Below are 17,077 nucleotides of genomic sequence, written 5' to 3' on the forward strand. Positions count from 1 at the left end.
ACATAAAATCCATCAGGTATCATGCACAGAAGTATAAATTTGTAATTATACACATATTTATGTACCTGTTGTGACTTGCCGATCTTTCAAAGTGCCGCCGTGCAGTTACGCGCATCCTCTACACGCGGCGTTGTCTGCCAGCCATGCAGCAGCAGTGCCACCTAAGCGGCCAGACAGCCAGCGGCCGCTAGACTCAGAATCAGTTATGATTTGACTGTTAAAGTGTACACACGCCTTACTCTGTTCACTTGATCTGTGACTTTCATGTATTGCATCTTCCTTGAAATATATTTGTTCAACTTGAAGCTATAACAATTGGCAACGAGGACGGGATTTTTCTTTTCCATCGTTGATCCACATGTTTCCATAACGATCCACATGTTTCCATGGCTACTTTAGAGCAACTATTGCAAGGTCTCATAGAACAGCAAACACTTCTCACAAATGCGATTCGTGACTTTGTCGCGGCATCAAATGCGGGTTGTCTCCCGTCGTCTCTACCTCCTTTTCCTCCTTACGACTAGACAGCGGAAGACTGGTCTGATTACGAAAAATGTCTTCGACAGCACTTCTTGGCATTTCATGCCGCGGATGAACAAACATGTAAGTCTCTGTTCCTTTCATGGATTTCACCTCAAATGTATCGGTTGTTGTTGCAATTGGCTCCTTTGAAAGATCCTGCATCTTTGTCCTTTGCTGAAATGTGCTCACTTCTGCCCATCTATTTTCAAAAGCAAACTCATGTGGTAGCCTCTTGTGTTGCCTTTTATAGTTGTCAAAAACAACCGAATCAATCCTATCGCGCTTGGGCTGCTGAACTCCTATGCCGATTCCATGGTATGGGATGCTATTATCCGATCAGTGCCCAACAAAGAAGTTAGGCAATATGCCCTTCAGTTGGCAAATCCGACTCTAGATGAAGTCTTTTGAAATTTCTGGCACCACTGGAGCGCAAATAGAGGCATGGGGTGATGTCGGGGAAATACAACCTCTGTGTAACATTGACGAAGCGTGTGGCGTGTCCCCGCTAGCCAACGTGTCCGCAGTACGCTCCCAAGTGCAGCCTCGGCCTAACCATAAACAAATCTCTAAGAAACTGCAGCAAAACCCACGGCAACTTCCTTCATGTCCGACAATGCTTCGCCACGTGTTGTGGTACCTGCATCTTTGCGTGCTTCGGTCTTGCGCCTCCTTCAACAAGGGCACTGGGGTGTCTCTCGCACATCACTGGTGCGTTGTCATGTTTACTGGCCCGGCATCAACTTTGAAATCGCACACATGGTCGCTGCCTGCGGCCCTTGTGCGTCACAGGCCGCCGCCCCTAAGTCATCTTTGTCACCGTGGCCTTCGCCTGAGAAGCCCTGGGAGCGTATTCATGCTGACTTCGCGACACCTTTTTTAGGTACTTAATGGCTTCTCGTTATTGACGCCTACTCTAACTTTCCTTTCATTGTCCGTTGCACGTCGCCTACCACTGCTGCAACCACCAATGCTCTAGCTTGCATTTTCTCTTTGGAAGGCCTTCCCTCTACTCTTGTTACTGATAATGGTCCGCAATTTGCCTCTTCCGATTTTGCGGATTTTTGTGCCCGTCACGGCGTCATGCATGTCATGGCCCCTCCGTTCCATCCACAGTCAAATGGTGAGGCTAAAATACTGGTCCGCACATTTAAGGCTCAGACAAGGAAACTCCTGACTTCTTCTGCTGCTGATGATGTGCTTCTCCAATTTCTGGCTTCTTCCCATGTCACCCCCATGGGCGACCACAGCCCGGTTGAGCTCTTACATGGTCGACAGACCCGCACGCTACTTCATCTTCTGCGGCCTTCCACCTCACGGCTGCGGGTGCTTTCACTTGGCCGGTTCACCGCCGACGACCTTGTATGGGTATGGAAATATGGCAGGCGGCCAAAGAGGAGTCCCAGCCGCATCTTACGACACCATGGCCAACACCCATTTTTGCACTTTACAGTAGCTCCAATGCACTGCAAATTACATAACATAGTTTATGCACACAATAATTTATTCATCTTTATTAATTTTTCTAGGAGCATCATTTTGCTCTCTTCTTCTTCTTCTTCCTCCTCTGTTTCTTCCTGATCATCATTTTTATTGGGAATTTCTATTAAATACGTAGCTGAAGTAAAAGTGGAGCGAGCTGATAGAAACTCATCATTTCAAATTTAAATCATCTGCACTTCATGAAATGTTTCACATTTCAGTTGATTCAGAAATTGCTGCTGCATTTTCTTGAGCTTTGATGGCAACAGAAGCATCTTGTTCTTGACCTCTAAAACCCACTATGTTGAAAAGCTTGGCAATAAAAACAATGGCTCTGAGCACTATGGGACTTAACATCTATGGTCATCAGTCCCCTAGAACTTAGAACTACTTAAACCTAACTAACCTAAGGACATCACACAACACCCAGTCATCACGAGGCAGAGAAAATCCCTGACCCCGCCGGGAATTAAACCAGGGAACCCGGGCGCGGGAAGCGAAAACGCTACCGCACGACCACGAGCCGCGGACGCTTGGTAATAGTTTTGGGTTTTATTTCCCTTGCTGTCAAGTCAACACGATTTACTGCGTCCTGAATAGAAATTGACCATGTGAGAGCAAATGCACTTTCACCTTCTTCAACACTACGAATAAGAGATTGGACCAGTAACTGCTTATAAAGAGACTTGAATGTTTAAATAACCTCCTGGTCCATGGGCTGTGTGAGGCTGGTTGAACCTGGTGGAGTCAAAGCCAATTTAAAATTTGATAACTTGAATTATGGGTGTCAGGTTGCATTGTCTAGGAAAAGGAGAACTTGATAATTTCCTTTTTTCATTCTGGCAGTGAAAGAGTCCCACCACTCTTCCATATGAGCAGTCTTCTCCTTCTACACCTATTTATTGCTTTGCCATGTAACTGGAAGCTTCTAGCATCTATGTTTTTGAAATAACAAAGTTTTGCTGCCTTTCCAATCACCTATGGCTTCTACATTTCACGTAACATGTTTCCACACAGCAGTAGAATGAGTATTTCATTGACCATTTTTATGTGATAAGAACAGTCCCATTTCATCAGTATTGAATACGTTTTTCAGCTCGTAATTCACAATTAGATTCGACAGTATTGTCTTAAATTCTGTTGCTCCGTTTTCCTGAAAATTATTAGCTTCCCCACACACTTCATTCCGAACAATGGTGTGTCTATCTTTGAAAAATTCTAGCCCTCCTTAGATGACTTATCTCTATATTTCCAAAACTCCTTAATGACTTTCACAGCCTCACTCTGCAACATGGTGAGAGGATCTTCGACTATCTGGAATTTTCAGTGGAGCAAATGCTGACTAAGTCTCGACAAGATCCTTCTTTTTTGTTTTGCATCACACTATTCTACTAAAGGATTAGCAACATTCCTCAAATACAGAATAAAAATTTACTATTTCTTCAGAAACAATACCGAATACAAACATGCAGGACTGACCAGTCTTGTTCTCACAGCACAAGACAATTGAATTTTCCGTTGACATTCTTGTCAGCTCTACATTCCGGCCTTCAGTACTCCTTGGGAACTGCGCATGGCCTAGGGTCTCTTTGCTGCTACTTGGGAAGACATCACGTACGTAGCTCGAAAGGAATACCTCAGACAAGAATACAACAACCATAGTCTGCGAAATTGAAATAAATATAATTATCTCCTTAAGAAGAAACACTCTAATTCTCAACTCTTTCTGCATTTTCATTTATTTGAAGGCACAGAACATGGATATGAAATTAACATTTGTAAGGGAGACTTTGAACCCTTAGAGTGAGTCCAGACAAAGGAAGGTTTTTTGCTGATGCATGTATGAACCATTCCCACACTATCTTATTAATTTCTTCATTTTAAATCTTCTTTGCCATTCTTTTCATTTGCTTGTTCCCTATCATCCATTCATCAAGTATATTATCCTTTTTCTTGAAGTACCATAAATTTTTGTTTACCACATTTGAAAAATAAAATTATTTCGCACGCAGAGTTTGTCTTTCTCACTCGCCTTGGTTACCTTAACCATTTCATCAAATGTTAGTGACACATACTTACACATTTAGTCAACTGGTAGAAAATAGTACAGGTAGGGTATTTTTTTGGAATTCTTGACCTTGCAGGGTAAAACTATAGTTTATGGCAATAACACCTACCTCTTTCATTGCACAGATTATATTCATAGGTAAGCAACAGTGTTCCAATGCACGCCCGTGTGCATCAATAATAATGGAAAACAACAAATGCTGACAAACAGAGGATTCTCAAACAAAATGTACCAACACAGCACATAACAAGTTCGTTGTTGCACAAAACAGCATGGTTTGATGCTCACAGCTGCAGCATCACGCTTTGCCAAACCTCTTTTTTTTTTTTTGTTTTCACTGCTTAACAGCATTGTCAGGGCTGTAAAGTCTGTGTTAAAAGTAGCATCTTTGCAGAGTTATGAATAACTTATATACTGGTACATCACAATGCAATTGTACTGTACAAGCCGTATAACCATTATACAAAGAAATATTAATTAAGTCTTAAAATTCATATTGTCTTACTGTGTTAGCACATTTCGCTTTATACAAAAACAATTAGCATATAAAATTCTATTGAATGCATTGGCACTGAAATATTTGCACAATATGGGCCAATTTCCTAATTATGTATGCTCCACTTTGATCAAGTTTTGCTGTATTTCATTGATGCTTCGTGTCATGTTTGTGTCATTGAAGTTCTCCTCCTTTCGCACTGCTGAACACTACATATGCAAATGTCATACGAAATATCAATGTAAATATTTCTAACTGATAAGGAGAATAAATTCTCGAAACATGTTGTGCTGTGCATGAGAAAATGTAATTGGTGCATTGTTTTATTAGCTAACTCATGAATACACTGTTCAAAAAACATCAATTATGATTAATGAAATTAAGATATCACACATTACTCAACCAAAAATGTGACTAATTACTTTAAAATATTAAAAGTTTTAGTAAGTAAGCACACACTCTTGCACTTCACCAATTTCTCTTTTGATTGAAAAATGTAAAACTTTAAAAGAATATATAAACCTCCACAGAAAGCAGGCATACAGCAATCAGTTACACTATTTCTGATGGAATGAGCAATGGGTTAGTATCTTACCAGAATCCAGTACAGTAGCTGGCGGTGTCATAGCAGATGACACACAGTCATTCCCAAGAGAAAATCGCCCATGTATCTGAAATTCCAACACATTCTATGTAAAATATGACTCAAAGCTGTACCCTTTTTGTCATCTCATCAATACATTACACAACTCTGCTAACAAAGAACATGATACTCATAATACCTTGTAACCTACAATATTTTAATGCTGGCAATACTATTCTGGTGATAGTACATTTTGTTTATTTACATCTAGTTCACAAAATATAATCAGAAATTAAACTTAGCTGAAACATAAGTTACACATATCAGTGGTATCCAAAATAATGTAATTGATGGAAGTAACTTTTTCCTTATTTTTATTCTATCAAACCAAAAATTCAATTGAGTACACTAATAGTACTTACTGTCAGGTGGGAAAATTACAAGCACTTTAATAATAATAACAATAACAAAAAGAAACTTAAATTTTTAAGTGTTTGTGTCTCCTATGTGTCCTAGTAATTTAACAGTTTCTTTCCGTTTTTATCATCTGCTGCACCAGCTTTTCAAATTACGCTAAATGCAAATGGGGTTACGTTACTATTTCATCTTTTACAAACATGTCAATTCCATTGTCTTTTGTTCTCTTACACATCACTTACTTGCTACATCTTGCAGTGAAATAATGGCAAGGCAACACTGAATTATTACGCATTGTTAAGTTTAACATCATGAAATCTAATAATTGGATATGAAATCCTGAGAAACAAGTTGTTACAATGTAAACTACATGTGCTACAACAGTGTTATATTAAGTGTATTGGTTGTTGTTGTTGTCTTCAGTCCAGAGACTGGTTTGATGCAGCTCTCCATGCTACTCTTTCCTGTGCAAGCTTCTTCATCACCCAGTACCTACTGCAACCTACAAATACATTAAGCATTTGTTATAACTATAGCACTACTTCTGAGATAGTTAAACAGTTCGACTTGATTAACTTCAGTATGCAGTGTTTCTACGCCTATGTTGATCTCTCTGCCTTCTTCCTCACAGACGTGAATTCCATGTTCAGATTTTTAGAAGGTACTTAAAATTCCCTCTTTCATGTTGGATGGATAGCACCTATGTAATCATGTTTCTTTTTTGAATTCACAGCTACTACTATGTTATATTCCTCAAATTTTGAAATTTGTTGTTGTTGTTGTTGTTGTTTTTGTTTTTGTCTTCAGTCCTGAGACTGGTTTGATGCAGCTCTCCATGCTACTCTATCTTGTGCAAGCTTCTTCATCTCCCAGTACTTACTGCAACCTACATACTTCTGAATCTGCTTATTGTATTCATCTCTTGGTCACCCTCTACGATTTTTACCCTCCACGCTACCCTCCAATATGAAATTGGTGATCCCTTGATGCCTCAGAACATGTCCTACCAACCGATCCCTTCTTCTGGTCAAGTTGTGCCACAAACTCCTCTTCTCCCCAATTCTATTCAATACCTCCTCATTAGTTATGTGATCTACCCATCTAATATTCATCATTCTTCTGTAGCACCACATTTCGAAAGCTTCTATTCTCTTCTAGTCTAAACTATTTATCGTCTACATTTCACTTCCATACATGGCTACACTCCATACAAATACTTTCAGAAATGACTTCCTGACATTTAAATCTATACTCCATGTTAACGAATTTCTCTTCTTCAGAATCGCTCTCCTTGCCATTGCTAGTCTGCATTTTATACCCTCTCTACTTCGACCATCATCAGTTATTTTGCTCTCCAAATAACAAAACTCCTTTACTACTTTAAGTGTCTCATTTCCTACTCTAATTACCTCAGCATCACCCGACTTAATTCGACTACATTCCAATATCCTCATTTTGCTTTTGTTGATGTTCATCTTATATCCTCCTGTCAAGACACTGTCCATTCTGTTCAGCTGCTCTTCCAGGTCCTTTGCTGTCTCTGACAGAATTACAATGTCACTGGCGAACCTCAAAGTTTTTATTTCTTCTCCATGGATTTTAATTCCTACTCCGAATTTTTCTTTTGTTTCCTTTACTGCTTGCTCAATATACAGATTGAATAACATCGGGGAGAGGCTACAACCCTGTCTCACTCCTTTCCCAACCACTGCTTCCCTTTGATGCCCCTAGACTCTTATAACTGCCATATGGTTTCTGTACAAATTGTAAATAGCCTTTCGCTCCCTGTATTTTACCCCTGCCACCTTCAGAATTTGAAAGAGAGTATTCCAGTCAACATTGTCAAAAGCTTTCTCTAAGTCTACAAATGCTAGAAACGTAGCTTTGCCTTTCCTTAATCTATTTTCCAAGATAAGTCGTAGGGTCAGTATTGCCTCATGTGTTCCAACATTTCTCCTGAATCCAAACTGTTCTTCCCCGAAGTCGGCTTCTACCAGTTTTTCCATTCGTCTGTAAAGAATTGGCATTAGTATTTTGCAGCTGTGACTTATTAAACTGATAGTTTGGTAATTTTGACATCTGTCAACACCTGCTTTCTTTGGGACTGGAATTATTATATTCTTCTTGAAGTCTGAGGGTATTTTGCCTGTCTCAAACATCTTGCTCACTAGATGGTAGAGTTTTGTTACGCCTGGCTCTCCCAAGGCTGCAGTAGTTCTAATGGAATGTTGTCTAGTCCCGGGACCTTGTTATGACTTAGGTCTTTCAGTGCTCTGTCAAACTCTTCATGCGCTATCATATCTCCTACTTCATCTTCACCTACATTCTCTTCCATTTATATAATATTATCCTCAAGTACATCACCCTTGTATAGACCCTCTATATACTCCTTCCACCTTCCTGCTTTGCCTTCTTTGCTTAGAAGTGGGTTTCCATCTGAGCGCTTGATATTCATGCAAGTGGTTCTCTTTTCTCCAAAGGTCTCTTTAATTTTCCTGTAGGCAGTATCTATCTTACCTCCAGTGATATGCGTCTCTACATCCTTACGTATGTCCTCTAGCCATCCCTGCTTAGCCATTTTGCACTTCCTGTTGATCTCGTTTTTGAGATGTTTGTATTCCTTTTTGCCCACTTCACTTACTGCATTTTTGTATTTTCTCCTTTCATCAATTAAATTCAATATCTCCTCCGTTACCCACGGATTTCTATTAGCCTGCGTCTTTTTATCTACGTGATCCTCTGCTACCTTCATTATTTCATCTCTCAAAGCTACCCATTCTTCTTCTATTGTATTTCTTTACACCATTCTTGTCAATCATTCCCTAATACTCTACTGTGGCCCTCTACAAACTCTGGTTCTGTCAGTTTATCCACGTACCATCTCCTCAAATTCCTACCTTTTTGCAGTTTCTTCAGTTTTAATCTACAGTTCATAACCAATAGATTATGGTCAGAGTCCACATCTGCCCCTGGAAATGTCTTACAGTTTAAAACCTGGCCCTGAATCTCTGTCTTATCATTATATAATCTATCAGAGACCTAGCAGTGTCGCCAGGATTCTTCCATGTATACAACCTCCTTTTATGATTCTTGAACCAAATGTTAGCTATGATTAAGTTATGCTTTGTGCAAAATTCTACCAGGTGGCTTCTTCTTTCATTCCTTCCTCCCATTCCATATTCACCTACTACGTTTCCTTCTCTTCCTTTTCCTACTATCAAGTTCCAGTCACCCATGACTATTAAATTTTCGTCTCCCTTCACTATCTGAATAATTTCTTTTATCTCATCATACATTTCTTCAATCTCTTCATCATCTGCTGAGCTCTTTGGTATATAAATTTGTACGACTGTGGCAGGTATGAACTTTGTATCTATCTTGACCACAACAATGCATTCACTATGCTGTTTGTAGTAGCTTACCCGCATTCCTATTTTCCTATTCATTATTGAACCTACTCCTGCATTACCCCTATTTGATTTTGTATTTATAACCCTGTATTCACCTGACCAGAAGTCTTGTTTCCTGCCACCGAACTTCACTAATTCCCATTATATCTAAATTTAACCTAGCCACTTCCCTTTTTAAATTTTCTAGCATACCTACCCGATTAAGGGATCTGACATTCCACACTCCGATCCATAGAATGCCAGTTTCCTTTCTCCTGATAACAACATCCTCCTGAGTAGTCCCCGCCCGGAGATCCGAATGGGAGACTATTTTACCTCCGGTATATTTTACCCAAGAGGACGCCATCATCATTTAACCATACAGTAAAGCTGCATGCCCTCGGAAAAAATTATGGCTGTATTTTCCCCTTGCTTTCGGCTGTTCTCAGTACCAGCACAGCAAGTCTGTTTTGGTTATTGTTACAAGGCGAGATCAGTCAATCTACATCCATACTTCGCAAGCCAACTGATGGTGTGTAGCGGAGGGTACCTCGAGTACCTCTATTGGTTCTCCCTTCTATTCCAGTCTCATATTGTTCGTGGAAAGAAGGTTTGTCGGTATGCTTCTGTGTGGGCTCTAATCTCTCTGATTTTATCCTCATGATCTCTTCACGAGATATACGTAGGAGGGAGCAACATACTGCTTGACTCCTCGGTGAAGGTATGTTCTCGAAACTTCAACAAATGCCCTTACCGAGCTACTGAGCGTCTCTCCTGCAGAGTCTTCCACTGGAGTTTGTCTATTATCTCTATAACGCTTTCGCGATTACTAAATGATCCTGTAACGAATTGCTCTCCGTTGGATCTTCTCTGTCTCTTCTATCAACCCTATCTGGTACAGATTCCACACTGGTGAACAGTATTCAAGCAGTGTTTGAATAAGTGTACTGTACCTACTTCCTTTGTTTTCGGATTGCATTTCCTTAGGATTCTTCCAATGAATTTCAGTCTGGCATCTGCTTTACCGACTATCAACTTTATATGATCATTCCATTTTAAATCACTCCTAATGCGTACTCCCAGATAATTTATGGAATTAACTGCTTCCAATTGCTGACCTGCTATATTGTAGCTAAATGATAAGGGATCTTTCTTTCTATGTATTCGCAGCACATTACGCTTGTCTACATTGAGATTCAATTGCCATTACCTGCACCGTGCCTCAATTCACTATAGATCCTCCTGCATTTCAGTACAATTTTCCATTGTTACAACCTCTCGATATACCACAGGATCACCCGCAAAAAGCCTCAGTGAACTTCCGATGTCATCCACAAGGTCATTTATGTATATTGTGAATAGCAACAGTCCTACGACACTCTCCTGCGGCACACCTGAAATCACCCTTACTTCGGAAGACTTCTCTCCATTGAGAATGACATGTGTTCTGTTATCTAGGAACTCTTCAATCCAATCACACAATTGGTCTGATAGTCCATATGCTTTTACTTTGTTCATTAAACGACTGTGGGGAACTGTATCGAATGCCGTGCAGATCTAGACTGTTACCCCTGCAACTACAGAAAAGGCTGCTGCCCCTCCTCAGGAACCACACATTTGTCTGGCCTCTCAACAGACACCCCTCCATTGTGGTTGCACCTACGGTATGGCTATCTATATCACTGAGGCACGCAAGCATCCCCACCAACGGCAAGGTCCATGGTTAATGGGGAGGGGGGGGGGGGGGACGACTCTCATAATCTTACTGCATCACTTCGATCATGAATATACAAACATTACTGCCTTATAAATTCATAGCTGGAAGACACTTACCATAGCAAAGTTTGTCTGTGAATTATCACAGAAATCTACAGGCATTAATTTCTTTGAATCTAATGTGTCTGTCTGCATATGGTTGAGAAATGCACGTATCTTTCTCAGCATGAATTCAGGTGCCTCAAAGCCTTTCAGTTCGTGCAGCAATAAATTTGGGCTGTTTCTGAAACCAAAGAAATAAATTTTGAGTAATTAAACTCATTACATAATTATTATGAAGAATGGATTATAAATACATATCAAAAACAATAATAGAATATTGTTATATTAAATAAATAAATATACTAACTGTATACACATAGACAATGGTGAGTTGAATCCTTATGGAAACCATTATATATCTCAGTCATTATCAGATTAAATGAAAGCAACTTTATGACTCTGCCACACTCAGAATAATAATAAAGGAATCAAACAAATTGCAAAAACTGAGACAACTGACAAACCACAGTCTTGCAGTTTTCTAACACAACTACATTTCAATAGGCAGCTTAATGGTGTTTATGTGTTTCCAAATATTTACAGGACAAGTAAAGCACTTGTCTAACAAGCACAGCAGGACTGAGATGTATACAAATTTATGTTGAAAACAGTATCTTGGGTAAAGGCTGACAACCGTAGTGAGACTGTGGATAGTCTGGTTAGTGGTTTCTCAAAGACTTGGGAGATATTGGTGTTGGTAACAGGATGTTTGTAGCTTTATAGCACAGAAGTGACCTTTTTTTTTAATATTTCAAACAATGGAAACGCCAGGCAACATTTTCCTCAAATATCATATAATTTTGTATTAGCAAAAACTCTGAAATTTATACCTGTGAGTGAAACAAAATATGTTTTGTAATTTGTAATTGATATGTATCTTGTAAATTTAATCTTAATAATTTTTGTAGTTTCACATAAAATATTATTACACTGGGTTAAAGTATGGGAAGTTAGATGTTTTATTCTTTTGCAGAAAGTAAACTGTAACAGTGCCTCTGGGCATTGCTTTTTACATCAGAGTGCACACTGAGCATTCCAGTACTAGCCACAATACAGCATAGATCGATGTATCTCATGCAAGGCAAGAAATTGGTCCATGTGAGGGCAAGTCACTTTTCACAAGACACAATGGAAGAGACGTAAATGGGTAGATAAATTGAGCTCCAAATAACCTCAAGATCCTGGCTCAAAATTGTATGCAATTAACAACTGGAGTTACTGATGCACTGTCATAGACATCGACATTGTCGTCTCAGTAGTATTAAAGACATGGATGACGTTTCACATTAGATTAGTTTAGAACTTTTCTAAAGCAAATCCAGTGAATTTTAGTGAAAACTAAATAATAATACTAGTTATGTAAGATTATCTTTCCCAGATCTTGACACTAACCCCAGTCATTGTTAACTAGACAGGATCCTGTACCTTTCTTATTGTAATATAAAAGAGTGTCAATAATCTCTTAAAAGAGAAATATATTACAGATTTTATGCCACATTATCTTGTTGGAAAACATTCTATATTTTTCAGTAATAGATCCTAAACAAGTCAGCCAATTTGTTCAATATACCAATCATGGGCAGTATAAATAATTTAAGTGAAATTAATAATGGCAAACTGCAACAATATTTTCTGCGCTTTTCGTATATTAAGATTTAATTGGTGGAAGTGTTTTCTGTTTGGTGGACTGTATTTTGTCATTGCAACTCAATTAATTTACATTACATTCTAGCAAAAACTTCCAAATTATTTTAAATACTGAAATTCTACAATCATTATGTCGGAAGTTAATGAGTTTTGTCAGTGTAGATAAATATTACTGTAACACTATTTTGTTTGCAAGAGGGAGCTCACTAACCATTTCCATAATTACTATTTGCATCTTTGTGGAGTTTATTACATTTCATTTTCTGTAGCAATTTAAAAGTGCCACTAACATTTCTCTTTGTTATTCTGCAATGTGATTCTGTTGATTCAGTGTGCAAAATATTTTCTTTAGAAATATTTGCTAAGACAAATCATGTGATATTTGCTGTTCTGACATACAGCTGGTTAATGAACACAGTTTGTCCAACTTGAGTGGTGACCAAATGTTGAAATAACTTCATTGATTTGTTGTGGTTTACTAAAAATTTCATATGTTTTTGTTTCCTTTGTTGTGAGAATTGAATACTTTAAAATCATCATCCAAAATTTACTTAACAAAGAAGGTATAGTAACTTACTTGTAAAGGTAACTTCTTGTACACTTCCCCAGCTGTTGAGTTAGTAATTCAGCAAATAATTATCTTAATTTTCTGTATCGATTAGGTTCAAGTGATCATGGCCATTTGCGTAGACAATTAGAGGGGGAGAGATTACAAGCTAAGTAGATAGACTGGTTTAACTTCTACACAGGAAGTTGAACAGTTTGAGGGGAGAAAAATTAGGAAGTTTACAAGGAGAAAAGGGGGGAGGGAATGTTGCAATGTACATGTCCTGTGAGGAGAATTGACAGTCCCCCCCCCCCCCAAATGGTGCGGTCAGTTGTAACTGAGGATAGTTTTTGGGCCATTGATTACAACCACACATTTATAGTTTGGTAAACTATTTTCTCACTATGTATGATTCCCAAGACATGCAGCTAAAGCAAAAATCTTTCTACACACTGTAGTGTTCCCATACACCAAAATATTTTCAGAAAGTCAACAGCAGACTCACGTAACAAGTTTCATATTCCCTGAAAATGCTACTCAATTTTCTTATCAGATAGTTTCAGTGTAGTGTTCATCTCTCTTTTCTTACTGTTGTCCTGAGCCTGCTTACAAATCCAGACAAGTAAGTTAGTCAATTTCCCCACGACCTGAAGCTCTACAGTATGGTTTAATGATGACAGCTTCCTCTTGGGTAAAATATTCTAGAGGTAAAATAGTCCCCAGTAAGATCTCAAGGTGGAGGAACTCTTGTAACATGGTGTTACAGAAGGGTGTTTCAAGATTTAAAGTTGATGAGACAACTAATGCAAAGGCATTGAATTGAACTGGGGAAGAGAAAGTTGATGAAAAGAAGGATTGGCGGATAGGCACCACACTGAGGCATGAAGAGATTGTCAGTTTGGTAATAGAAGAAAGTGTAGGGGATAACAATTGTAAAGGGAGACCAAGGCTTGGATAGAGTAAGCACACCCAAATAGATGTACAGCACAGTAGTGAAACGGTTATCTAGATACTTGCAAAGACAGACTAGCTAGTCACAAGACTGGTCTGATACAGCTCTCCATGTTAATCTATCTCATGCAGCTCTTTTTATGCCTGATTAACTAATGTACTTCGAATCCATTTGAGCCTGCTTACTGTATTCAAAACTCTCTCTCCCTCTGCACAGTTTCCCTCCATTACCAAATTAATTACAGTATAACCCTTCCCTTAGTCAAGTTGCACAGCACATTTCTTTTTCCCTCAATTTGACTCAGCATGTCTCCATTAGTTATTTGATCTACCAGCAAATTACATTACAAGAGCTTCTATTCTCTTCTAGTTTCTACAGTTTACAACCCACATTTGATATGATAATAAACAGTTTTGCAAAAGACTTCCAAACACTTAAATTTACATTCATTGCCAAAATATTTCTCTTTTATAGAATGCTTGACTTTCCCTTGTTACGTACATGTTAATAAAACTGGTTGTATGTCAAATAAGTGAACAAAAAGGTTTCACTTTCAGTGTTCTGCCTTTGGTTAACAAATTGGGGTGGTGAAAGAAACTTGTGTAGACAACTTCACGAAATGAATCACATGAGCAGAGGATGAACTGGCATTTTTCAATACTGTATTGCAACAAAAAAACTAATTTGCTGCAGGAGGAGGAGGAGAAGAAAATAAAATCTCCTGAATGAGCAGTATCAACTCACCTATACTCTTCAGTTTCTGCAAGTTCTCGTATGTCATCCAGGATCATTATGTAGGCCTTCCCTCCTGTAGGAGACATAAGGTTGTGCCTGAGCAGCCACTCTTTGTCTTCTTGGTCTCCTGTGTATCTCAACAGCCCAGGATGCTTCATATAAAGCCGGCCTCTTGTTTGTCCAAACCCTAGTACTTTATTTGCTCTGCACATACAAGTGAAAGGTTTTATGTAATAATTACAATCATAACAAAAATGTAACAACACAAAGAACAAATCAAAGAAATGTGAAGGACTTCCCTATTAAAAGACTGAAACACAATAACATATGTAGTCATGATGTAACTGACAATCACAATCATTCCATCCATGGCCAGAAAAACAAAGGAGCCCATAAAAAATAAAAAGGGAACTGATGGTAACAACACAGTGAAGTACAGAAGCAATTATTCTTTATATATCCTCCACAGAGATGAATGTCACACATATCAAACCCTCCTAACAAGGCAGATTTTAAGAATGAATTATGAGTAGGTGTCTTATAACAACAGCAAGCAATGAGGACTCTAATGACGGCATCAGGTGCCTTCTATGTAAGAAACATAAATCATCATCATTGACGGGGGTGGGGTGGGGGTTGGGGTGGGAGGGAGGGAGGGAGTCCAAAAGAGTGAGGAATTTCGGGCAAAAAATGAACAGTAAGTACCATGGAACAGAGTATGCAACACAGACTGAAGTAGAGCATCATGCACCTACAAAAAAGCAGTAAAGAAGTTTTTGGTGAAACTTCAGAACTATATGGTGTAACAGAGGAGCAAGAGAAGAGACAGAAGTAGGAGCGACATATGATGTAGGCGATCAGGATTTGGTGACACAAGCTGGGCAGCTGTACACAGAATGCGACAGCACACATGCTGAAGAATAAACTGCGCTGCCTACAGAAGCAAAAGAAGATTCACCAATGCAGGATGTGAATCTGCAACAAAAACAGTATGAGACTCAGAGCCAGTTCGTAAGGGAAACAAACACCCACTACAAAGAAGTAAACAATAAAACACAGACCGGAACAGATCTGCGACAGATTTATGAAAGCGCAGAAAATGTTATACAACTTGCAACACTGGAAGTGCCGACGACACTACAGCGTTAAGACAGCTAGTAAGGTATAAGCGTCCAGAATGGGAGCATATTACTTTTCCTGTACCTGATTTCGTGATAGAATCCATCTCAGAGTGAACAATCTGCCAACAGAAGTAGAAAAACTGGATAAGTTATTCAAGCAGGTTTTTGCCACAAGAAATGAATCACTCTTCTTAGATACATTGTAAAGCACTTTGTGATGACAAATGGTCCATTCGATTGCAAGCGACTAGGGCAAGACTGTTGAACTCACACCTGTCACCCCTAACGGAGATAAAGATAGGTCAGCTTAATACCATAAGAAGTGTCTGTGTATTGCATGAGGCTAGAAGAGTGGCAGGAGAGCTGAGTTAGATGTACTGTGCCTCCAAGAACCTTATACGAAGGCAGGGAAGATCCCCGTATGTCAATAACTGCACAGGTAGTCACACAAGGGGACAGTCCCACGGCACAATAATAGTACTTTACATGGCCATAAGAGTGATGATAATATCACAATACTGTTCAGAACATGTAACCTGTGTGGAAATGTTAACAGGAAGTGAGAGTTGCATCCTGGTTTCCATGTATTTCCAGTTTAGTGATGAGATTGACAAGTATCTTTTAAGACTAAAGGATATTAGTCACCTAGAATGAACTAAGCCTCTTGTGTACTCCACTGATGCAAATGCGAAGTCAGTATTGTGGCACAGCCACCTGATTGACAACCATGGAAGACAACTAGAAGACACCATTATGGACCTCAACCTATAGGTACTGAATACACCTCACAGTCCGCCAACCTACAAAGAGAGGGTCAGAGCAACATTAAATACTGATGTCACTTTAGCAAATACGGCAGTGCCACACCATATGAAAGGCTGGAAATTTGCGAGTGGAATGACACTGAGTGGCCACAATATCATACAATCTACCATCAAATCAGAGACAGTGCAGAAGACATGCCAATAAGGCCCAGATATAATATCAAGAGCACAAACTGGGCAGAACTAAGAAGAGTGTTTCAGTGTACACAAGTCCATCGCTGGGTTATAATGTAGGTGTTAAAATGCAAGAACTGACAGTGACTGTATATAGAGCAATGGAGGCTCTGATATCTGTCAGTAGATGTCATTCTAAAGGAGTAGCTTGCATCTGGATCAAGACACTGCAGAAATTAAGATGCAAAACGAGAACAGCCAGAAAGCTATAACAGAGCAGTATGATCCAAGAAGAAAGAGTCTGAAGGTTTCACAGATATAGGTATCTTAAACAATGTTTTAACGAAGTTGCAGAAAACAAAAAT

The 17,077-nt window shown here is 39.1% G+C and overlaps 1 protein-coding gene across 1 annotated transcript in view; it reads right to left on the reverse strand.

Moving 5' to 3' along the window:
• Positions 1–17,077, reverse strand: part of LOC126281201 (deoxynucleotidyltransferase terminal-interacting protein 1) — a 120,143-nt gene that overhangs the window by 34,524 nt on the left and 68,542 nt on the right. The window contains exons 5-7 of the mRNA XM_049979940.1: positions 14,663–14,857; positions 10,788–10,953; positions 5,161–5,236 (exon numbers count right to left, since the gene is read on the reverse strand). Coding sequence (XP_049835897.1) covers positions 5,161–5,236; positions 10,788–10,953; positions 14,663–14,857 — 437 coding nt within the window. The remainder of the gene's footprint in view (positions 1–5,160; positions 5,237–10,787; positions 10,954–14,662; positions 14,858–17,077) is intronic.

This window comes from Schistocerca gregaria, chromosome 1 (genome assembly GCF_023897955.1).
Source record: "Schistocerca gregaria isolate iqSchGreg1 chromosome 1, iqSchGreg1.2, whole genome shotgun sequence".
NCBI classification, from domain to species: Eukaryota; Metazoa; Arthropoda; class Insecta; order Orthoptera; family Acrididae; genus Schistocerca; species Schistocerca gregaria.